This window comes from Telopea speciosissima, chromosome 8 (assembly GCF_018873765.1).
Source record: "Telopea speciosissima isolate NSW1024214 ecotype Mountain lineage chromosome 8, Tspe_v1, whole genome shotgun sequence".
In the NCBI taxonomy this organism is placed as follows: domain Eukaryota; kingdom Viridiplantae; phylum Streptophyta; class Magnoliopsida; order Proteales; family Proteaceae; genus Telopea; species Telopea speciosissima.
Window position 1 is genome coordinate 11,214,111 of NC_057923.1, and position 10,662 is coordinate 11,224,772.

At 37.5% G+C, this 10,662-nt stretch overlaps 1 protein-coding gene across 1 annotated transcript; it reads right to left on the minus strand.

Moving 5' to 3' along the window:
- On the minus strand, positions 1-703 carry LOC122672019 (transcription factor bHLH162-like). Its single transcript, XM_043869528.1, has 3 exons — positions 571-703; positions 180-461; positions 1-81 (listed from the first exon to the last, which is right to left on the minus strand). The coding sequence occupies exons 1-3, from the start codon at positions 700-702 to the stop codon at positions 1-3; spliced, it is 495 nt and encodes a 164-aa protein (XP_043725463.1). The 5' UTR covers position 703.
- Between the last annotated feature and the right edge of the window lie 9,959 nt (positions 704-10,662).

Here is a 10,662-nt window from a genome sequence, read left to right on the forward strand (position 1 = left end):
TCAAAAAAAAAGAAAAAGAACAAACTCCTTCAGTCTCTGAGATAAGCTTGTAGTGTCCACTCCTACTCTTGAGCTAGTAGCCTTCAAAGATTAAACCAAGCCCATCAATTAATCTTAGAATATATAAAGCTAACTAACTAACTAAGAAGAAGTAGATTAAATAGTAATTAATTAATTACCTGAGAGTGGATAGTAAGAATACTAATAACTTCAGAAAACATAAAGTTCTTATTCAATCCAGTGATTAAAGTGATCTCTAAGCTATTATTACCCAAATCCCTCAGTTCAAGTACTGGCACCAAATTTGACCCAATTGTCATTGTGTCTCTCCTCATTTCATTATTGATCCCACAGATTTCCATAGCTTCCTTCTTCCTTTCTTTGAGATTTTCTACTCTTTGTCTAAGTTCCTTTATATAACTTGCTGCGTGGTCCAATCGATCTTGCTGTGATGATATTTCCTGGAATTAAAAAGAACTTAAATTAGTTCACATAAAATTATATTTGGTTAGAAATAGGAGAGAAAGAGAGAGAGAGAGAGAGAGAGAGAAGAAGAAGAAGAAGAACAACCTTAGTGGAGTTATAGTTGCTAGGGATGAGAGAAGCAAGATTGAAGGAAAGGCCTTTCATTTGCATTCTTCTGTTTCTTTCAATAATCTTTCGATCAAGTTTGGATGATGAAGTACTGCAACTCTTCTTCATCTTTTCTTGTTTTCTTAAAGAGAATGCCAAAGAAAGAAAGAAAGAAAGAAAGAAAGCAAACTACTGTCTATAGCAAATCAACAAAAAAAACCAAAAAAAAAAAAAAAAAGTTGGTGTATGCGGAAGAGAAGTGGTTAGGGTTTTATAGAGGATGTCGAAAGAAAAGTGAGCTAAGGAGGAAGAGGAGGGAGTCATCTTTTCAGGGATAAGCCACAGAGAGAGAGAAAGAGGGAGAGAGTGAGTCTGTGAGAGTTTCTTCCGTAGGCGCCTCCTTTCCTTCAAGACTTTTTGACTTTGGAAAGATATGAGGCGACGTGAGGAGGAATTGAGAAATATTTTATTATAAGGATCAAAACCTCAATACACTCTCATACACCACATTCTGTGCACCACTCTTAATCCGACACATGGCCAATCCTAGACCCCAACCAAGATCAATTCAGAAGATTGTCTAAAAAGAACCACGCTCCTGACGGTTATGGGGGCAGGCCCACTAAGGCAGTTAAGTAACCTCCAAATAGAGGTCCCACATGCTTCAAGAATCACGAGATCCTGAGATCTAAAGAAGATGGTGGTTAGAGTGAGAGTTTTCAAAATCCATGCTCCCAAAAAAGGAAACATCCAAAGAGGAAGGATGGTCTTAGATCCCCCAACCATTATAAATAAGGAGCCCGGCCCAGATGTTCATATAAGGCAATTCAATAATCAATAAAGAAATTCCATTGCTTCACAGTGTCTACTTCTGTTTTCCCAATTTCACCAGTTCAGAACTAGTCTCATAGTTGTGTTCTTGGAGAATATCTCCGGCAGAATTCTTCGCACAACACACTCAAAATATTAAATTATGTAATATTGCACGACGGCCCCTCCATCGCTTCATTGACCACTCTCCACGCCAATTTTAATGTATGGAAGGCGGCTTCTCGGAATGTTGAAATGTTTTTTTCTCAAGTCTCCTCAGCTGACCAAAGTGTGAGCACTCGTGAGAATCGTTATCCTCTCCAGCACGGTGATCTAACACATTGTGCAGCGCTACAGAGGTCATGTGGCACAGTGGGCCCCACATGGTGCACATAGCCTCTGTAGCTGCCGCACGATGCGTTACAACACCGTGCTGTAACAGGAGAGGATAAATATTCGCACTTGTGAGCCTCCCCGCGCTTTCATCGACCATATTTTTTTTTTTATTTGTTGTTTTGTCCGGAAGTGTGGCCTCTACGCCAACACTCATGTGTCTATCTCTCCTTCTCAAAACCAAAGGGCAGTAGTATCTTTTCATATAGGGAGAGAGAGATAAACTCATAGATGTGTTGGCATAGGCCACACTACCATTTCTCCTTTTTTGTTTTTTTTTTTTTGTTTTATTTTTTGCTTTCCTTAATTGGTTTGTTTTGTTCTGATGAGTCATTGAGTCGCATCAAACTTAAGTGGCACCCAAGTTTTGAGGAATTTGAATTGGGATTCTTGTTTTGACAAAATCCAAACGATTTAATTTGATATACGATTGTGATTGGTATTGAATTTCTACGGATTAGACTGATTCTGGTTGAATTTTCACTTACTTCAACCATTTTTGGAACTTGATAATGAGTGAAGAAATTTCTGATAAAAGATATGATGATCCGTTCTTGTCAATATGGATTTCTCCTCAATTATTGAATCCCTACCAAATTCACAGTATAGACACCGGTATCAATCGTTGGCAATACCAATGCCTAAAACGTGGTGGAAGGCTTATTTAGACATTATGGTGTATCAAATCTATGGTCTATTCAAACCTAAACTCTTTTTTGTCCTAAGTTTGTAAAGAGAGACCAATCTCTCCTATTCTCATTGTTGTTCTCCGGCCCCAGGGTGATTTCCTTTTTGTCCCCCCGTTTTTTTATTGTACTTTCTATTGATAAAAAAGTTAAATCAACAACTGTCCTTGAATTGGGGAGGATATATATATATATATATATTAGATTTCTTTGCCTGAAAAGGACCTATGAGTTCACCTTCAACACATATATACTTGAATGCCTAACTTATGGAGTGAATTACTTTCATGCTCTACTCCACTCATGGTTAGTGCACAGTATCAGAATGGATATCGGTAACACACAAAATTAATATGATATCGATACGGTATCGGCCTTGATCGGTTGTATCGGATAAAATTATCCTTGAAATTTTTTTAAAAATGAGTTTTTTGACCATTTTACCCCTTATTCATACTATGTTATAGATACAATATCGGCACGGTATCGATATCAATGACTAGTAAAACCGATATGTATCCCCCAATACGGACGATACGATACCGATACTTAGAATGACTCCACTCTTCTTGTGTGGGATTATTGTACTTATTCGTAATTACAAAGTCTCTATTAACCAACAACGTTAGAGATATCTTTGCTTGCTTGAAAAGGAACTGTGAGTTCACCTTCAACACATGCCGAACTAATGGACTCAATTACTTCCCTTTTTTTCTCTACTCTTCCTGTACAGTGGGCTTATTGTCCCATTCCCATCGTGCTCTAGCTGTTGTGACACATGCATGCATGTGGAGGTGTATGTTTGGCCAGATCTGATTGGATGAGCAACACCTTAGCAGGATTGAGAATGCAATTTTGCATTTTGGTATCAGATTTTGGAGGTGGGAGTTTCTCTCTCTGTCTATGGATTCTCTTCTCTACTTGCTACTAATTTTCTTAAGGGGGAGGGTTACTACGATGTCAGGGTGCAGTTTTGCAAAACGGGGAGGTAGAGGGGGTTTAAAATTTAGAATCGTCCAATAGGGATGGATATTTAATGAAGAGAGAAGGTGTAGGATCCACGGGTGGGATGTGAAACGGTGTGTGACAGTTGCCGCATCCAACGCATATCAATGAGTTGGGACCAAAAAAACTTATGTCTAGCTCCATAGCAAGAGATTCTCTCCAGTCCATTTGTTTTAGAAATACATTTGGATTATATTGATCCACTGATATAGGATCACTCTTGGATTGGATAGTACTTGGTATCGATCTAGATCAGTTAGGTTTATTCCTATTTTCATTCAAAAATTAGATTTGATCTACTAATATGGGAACGATCAAGAATCGATATCGATCTCCATTGATACAGATACGGAAGATACCGATACCTAAAACCATAATTGGACGCAAAAAAACAAAAATTTCGGTGGAAATAACCTCCTTTTAAAGACCATGGGAAATTCTATGCTGGCACACTGCATACGTAGAGCAGCGGTAATCAGAATGACGTGATCGACTTTTGGACTTCAAAGTCGTCTAAGAGAAACTGTTGAACATGGAACAGTTTTTAAAGATGTTTTATTGAAGAATTACGGCGCCGTTATAAGTCAGTTCCCTTTTCTACAGTTCTACGTAAAGACGTAGAAAGTTTGGGCAGTTAATTAGAAAGATTTGACACTTTGATTTTCTAATTTTAACAAGACAGGATTAGAGATAATTAAGAGACTCAACCAAATCACAAAGAGATGTTGAAGTGAGATATGCAGCCGACCTTAAGCCTAATTAATGATTCAGCCGCCAATATCCTTCTAAGTAACTTCATAAGATAAGAAAGATGTCATTCAGTCTCCAATTTTTCATTATAAAAGCAATAATATTAAGGACCAACAAATTAAAAGGATGATATTCTACTCTTAGTACTGAATGCAATTCTAAATTTTTGTTGCCAAAATATTTCCTCTGCTTCTAATTACCATTTCAAATTATTATTTATCTCTATTAATAGGTTCAAAACAAAAAGAAAAGGTTCAAGAGATACCAAATAACATAATTTTCAAAAAGGCAGATTTTCCCATGTTGCATATTGCCAAAAAAATCCCTATTTCAGATTTTTAAATAATTCATTAGTCTACTTAGATTTACAAAAGTCCAAAAATTGAGGGTGTTTAAACCATACTATTTGAAAATGAATTAATTTATTATAAGAATTATAGTGAGGGTCCAAAACTACTGAAAGAGGATTGAGACAAGGATAAAGAGTGAGTGAGTGAGTGAGTGAGTGAGTGATTGAGATGAGAGCATGGTTCTAAGTATCGGTATCGTAGCGCCAATATCAGGTGATACATACCGATTTTGCTAGTCACCGATACCGATACCATGCCGATATCGTATCGATAGTATGATACGGGCAAAGGGGTAAAATGGTCCGAAAACTCATTTTTTAAGAAAATCAAAAGATAATTTTGTTCGATACAACCGATTCAGGCCGATACCATATCGGCATCATATTGGTTTTCCGTATTACCGATAACCGTTTCGATACCGTGCACTAAAACCATGGATGAGAGAGACAAACAGTTTTGACCTTTGCTTTCTCTCTCTCTCTCTCTCTCTCTCTCTCTCTCTCTCTCTCTTCATCATTTTGTTTCTAACGAATTTGATGGGCTTAACTGAGATGAGAGATACCGATAATTATTGTTCTGTCGTTCTCTCTAGCTCTCTCATCTCTCGTCATCGTTTTTGTTTCTATTGATTTTGATGGGCTTGATTGAGATGAGAAAAATCGAGAAATATGTCACCCACAAGAACTGGATTATCCTGGGTAGCAGCAAAGGTGTAAACAGATAGTTGAAAATCCGAATTCAATTCGCATCTGTATCTGAATTAGGTCAGAAGCATGGTATCTAGATCTGAATTAGGATAATCTGAAACATAATATGTTTGATTTCAATAATTATCAATTAATAATAAAAAGTTAAGTAGCTCATGATCTTCTCGGTACTTAATGATTTGACAGGTTCTAGAGAATGAGGAAAAGAACAAAGAAAACTAAGGGACTGATTGAGAGTGAATCGTATCTGTCGGAAGAGAGGGAGATCCTATTTACATTACACAAGTTAGGAACGTAAATAGATAGTTGAAAATTCAAATTCGGTTCACATTAGTATTCATCTAGAGATATCTGTATCCAATCACATCTGATCCATATTCAATCAGTATCCATTAACATCTCTAGCTAGTAGTGCTTAGCTTGCCAGTGAGAATTAAGAACTACAAAATACGACTCCACATAGGTGAAGTTTGGACGGTGGAATTTAGGTACGTTTTTTTTGCTATGTTTCGTATGAAAAACGTTTTCTCACGAAAAACGATGTTTGTCTAATTGTCTGGCAAGACTTTTATTATTTTCATTTTTTGAGAAAAACTCTCCGTAGAAGAGTGTACTATCTACATTCAAACACAGAGGGGGACAAATGACTTCCCTACTCCATGATGCAAACCCATGCACTCTCATCAGCCTCCACAGGGCCCCACATGCTTTTCTCTTTCTCCAGCAATAAGAAAACAAAAAACACACAAAAATTAAAAAAAAGGATTTTGACTTTTTAAACAATAAAAGGGTCCTCATGTTACGACGGAGAAGACTTTAATTAGGCACGTGATGTGGGGTTAGAAAGAATAAGGTCGTTTGACTTTGATAATTCATGGTATCGGAATGGGTATCGGTCAAATTTGAAGCTTATATGATATTGATTAGGGATGTAAATGGATCGGATCCGGTTTGGATAGTGTTATATCCGCATCCGCATCTGAATAGCTATCGGATGGATTCAGATAGTGCTAAATGGATACGGACACATACGGATAGGATATTTTATCCGTTTACATGTAAGTATAGCTTTTCAGATAGCTATAGCCTATCCATATCCGCATCCGTTCAGCTTTTGAACGGATTCGGATAGTGTTAAACAGATACGGAAACAGATTTTGGCTATTCATTTACACCCCTAAATAGTGGTACATATTGACCGGTATTGGTAGGGCTGTAAATGGATAATCAGATCCGCATCCGTATCCGTTGATAGGCATCCGTATTCGATTAGAGATATCCGGGAAAAAAATCCGAATATTCCGATAAAAATCCGAATTCGAATACTTAATTATAAAAAATTAAGTAAATAACGATCTTGAGGATTTTTGAAGATTCAACAGGTTCTAGAATATGAGGAGAAGAGAATCATGATCTAAAACAATGGATTGAGAGTGAATTGTATCCACTAGGGGGAGGAAGGTTTGGGTTACACAAGGCAGAGATGTAAATGGATAGTCTAAATCCGAATTCGATCTGCATCCGAATCCATCCAAATCCGTTTAGAGATATTCGTATTCGACCAGGAAATATCCAAATCCGATTACATCTGATCCGTATCCGAGCCGAATCCGATCCGTGTACAGGCCTAGGTATTGGTCTAATATCAGTCAAATCGATTGAGAATTAAAAAGAGAAACTTTTTTTGCCGAATACTAGTGATACATATTAGTATCGGTCATGACTATTGTTGATACAGATCGACTGGTACGGAGATCCGATAACGATACCTAAAACCATGTATGGGACCTTTTGATTGCTTGCATTGAAGTTATTGGTATATCGATAAGAATTTGGAAATTTCTACCCCAAAAAAATAAACATTTTGGCAATTGGGGTTTTAATTTTATTTTTGGGAATAGTTTTCCTCAAGACATGTAGGAATTTCTTTTGGGTCCATTTAGTTGCAAGGGAAATTAAAGGGAAGGAATAGAAAAGTTTTCAAACCTAAAAAGAAAAAGTTTATAATCATTATGTATAAAATTACTTAAATTTTTAATCATATTTAATAATGACACATTTTACATGAAATTTTTATTATACTTTTCAAACCAAAGGGATTTGGATGCAAAGTAAAGTGATATTTAATAACCAAATATGAAATGATTTGGAGTAACTACTTAAATTAATTCTTACCATAGTTAGTGATATAGTCACAAGGGGTGATGATTATAAAACTTTCCTATTAGGTTTGAAAATTTTCATTTCCCTTCCCTTTACTTTCCCCGCAACCAAATGAAGCTTCTCCAGTGGTTATTATTGCGGTAGAATATTGTGGTAGAATGGGTACTAAGAAATAGTCATGATATTTTAAACTTCAAACAACCAACAAATAGAGAATAATAATAATGACCTTAGATTTCTAGTGCTTCCTTCGCAATGGGTGAAAGAAAACTTTCTACTTCATTTTTTACAATCTACTGGCCGACTCCTATGGTTTGTAAAACCATAAATTTATCCTTAAAAATATGACCCTGCTGTATGGCATCCTTTTAACTTGTAGTTAGCAGTAGGGGGTGTCAAAAGCTGGCCCACACGGATAGACCAAACTTAAACCAACCGGCTATAACCCAAGATTGGACCGATCAACCGACACGAATAGATCAGACTTAAACCAACGGGCTATAGCCCAAGATTGGATTGATCGATTATTCAACATGTCAGACTTATGCACCAACCGATTATTAATTGGACGTTTATGGTGCAAGGTAGCAGCCCGACGACCACCCGACCGAAATCTATACCAACAAACACACCTACTTAATTCGTTCAAATCACAATATGGATAATTTTTTAATCTTCCACTATTATAAAAATTGTGTGTTGTTTTATAAATAATTTTTTAATCTACTTATTTTCACAGGTTACTCATCTGTGATAGTTTTTGTAATTTTCATTTTATCAAGTGGTGTTCTCTATAGACTTATAAAATTTGTATCGACTTCATGATTATTAATCTTCTTCCTTTGACAGTTTTTTAATCCTCCCCTCTTTTTTTTTGATAATTTTTAATGCTCCCCAAGCATTCGAATATTCATATACTTGACAGTATTTTGAGCCCCAATAATTTGAGCCCGTTAAGAGACTGTTTAATGATTGTGTAGACACTGAATTTTGTCACCCCTCGGCGATGATGATAACAGGATACAGACAGACATCGGTATCTCTCTCAAGAAGGACTCTTGTCCCTACATCTAAACCAAATCACCCTAACATCCCTAAAATGACTCATAAGACCCTTTACTGAACACTGAAGGAGGTACTGCTCATCCTCCCCCACCCCCACACTGAAGTGGTACTGCGCTCCCAAGGCGCTGTTGGCTCCTTCCCACGGCACCGTGGGGACGTGTACTTGATTTCTACGGCGCCATGAAGGGGTGTGACATCAGCCTGCTGACGTCCCCCACGGCGCCGTGGAAAAGTCCCCCACGGCGCCGTGGAGGATTTATCTGGTCAAGGGTGAGGGTCCTCCCTCCCCTATAAATAGGAGGGTCCCCCTCCCTCATTTCTCAGGTTTTTCTCGAGTAGGGAGACCCTCCAGGGCTTGTTTTGCCCTCTTTTCACCCTCTTTTCTCCATCTTTCCCTCATGAGTATGTGAGTGAGTGGAGTTCTTCGACGTGGGTAGATCCTTCGGTTACCCATCCAAGCATAGAGCGATTATGCTTTTAGGTATTGTTATCCCGTCAATGTACGGATAACAAAAAACCCCCTTCACAGGTGTTATTCTGTCTGTATACAGATAACGAGAATCTCTTATATAGCTGTTACTCTGCCCGAAGTCTAAGTAACAAAACTCATCTCATATAGTTCTTACTCTGTTCGACAAGAGAGAGACAAGCCAATCGTCCGTCTCCACCTGAGCCGTGGGACATCACATATTTCGCACTCGGTGCGCTTTCGTTTATTTCGTGTATTTCTTGACAGGTATCTGTATCTTTCTTTCTTATTATTTTTGGCATAATGTAGACAATTAAAGTAACTCGTTTTAGTGTACATAATAAATGATTTTTTTTCCTTCTTTGTCAAGATTAGTGCATCATAACTTAGCCTTACATGTTAGTATAGGATGTATTATCAAGGGAGAATATTTGAAAATTAGCATCTAATAGAAAGACCGGTTTATCCGGGCGAGGTGGGTGCCTAATACCTTCCCACCCTCGTAACCTGACTACTTACCCTGAATCTTTGACCAGACCATATGGAATCACGTAGCCCTTTCCGCTAACCCCGGATGGGGCTACACCCATTGGGTCCTAGGCCCTAATCCTAGGTGGCGACTCCATTTCTTTATAAAGCATGATTTTAATCCCCATGATGATATATCAGAACGATATGCCGTTATTCATCAAAGCCAATCCTTGTCGCCATAAGGCTGAGGAACCCTCGTCCCGAAGACCACGGTACTAACAGATTGTTTAGCCAAATAAAGACAAGCCTGATTATGGGCTGGAAACCGAATGACTGAATAGAAGTGTGTCCATGCTCTGGCCTCCGAAAGCCTTATTAGCTAAATTGAGGGTAATTATGCAAAGCTTTAAATTGGTGCGGACCGATTAGGCCCGACCAATTGAAACCCCTAGTTAGCATGACAATAAGCTCCTGAAATATTCATCTTACTTGAATAGGTTAGTTTATGTATACCAACCTTTGTTTTATAGTGCATGCGTTGAGATAAGTTCTTGCATTCCCTGCTTTTAATTTTCACATATTTTATTTAATTCTATAAATTAGTATGTGATATGATGTGTTTTAGAATATTCATTATCTAGTAAAAAAAGTCATATAAATAGAAAAACTAGTTTAATCGGGTGGACTGATGCGCCTAATACCTTCCTTGGTTTGCAACTTGACTTGAAGTTAATTTTACTATTGGACCTATTCGAATAGAATTATGTATGTTTTATGTGGATCCTAGACCCTAATCTAAGTGATGAATTCTTATGTCATCGTCTCCCCAAAAAAGGATAAAGATTCCCTTCAAGAGGACAAGAGATCAGAAATTCGTTGTCCTCACAGAAAGCAAGGATAAAATTGTATATCCTAAAACCATATAGATTGACCATATATATTTTTGAAATTACCCGCAAGCTTAGCTGACAAGTATCTAGCAATTGATCCCACAAAATCCTGCTTCACCTTTACCATGATATGCCCTTCCTAGTTCCCAATTTACTCTCAACTGTCAATGTAATATTTTCAAAATTCTTTGAAGAAGCTACTCCTTTTTTTTTTGTTTGGTGTGTGTTTCTTAATTCTACTTGATTGTTTGAAAATAAAACAAAAGTTGACCACATTATTGAGATTTGATATCAAATTTGACAGAGAGTCTAGGAGTGTGGCCCTTGCGC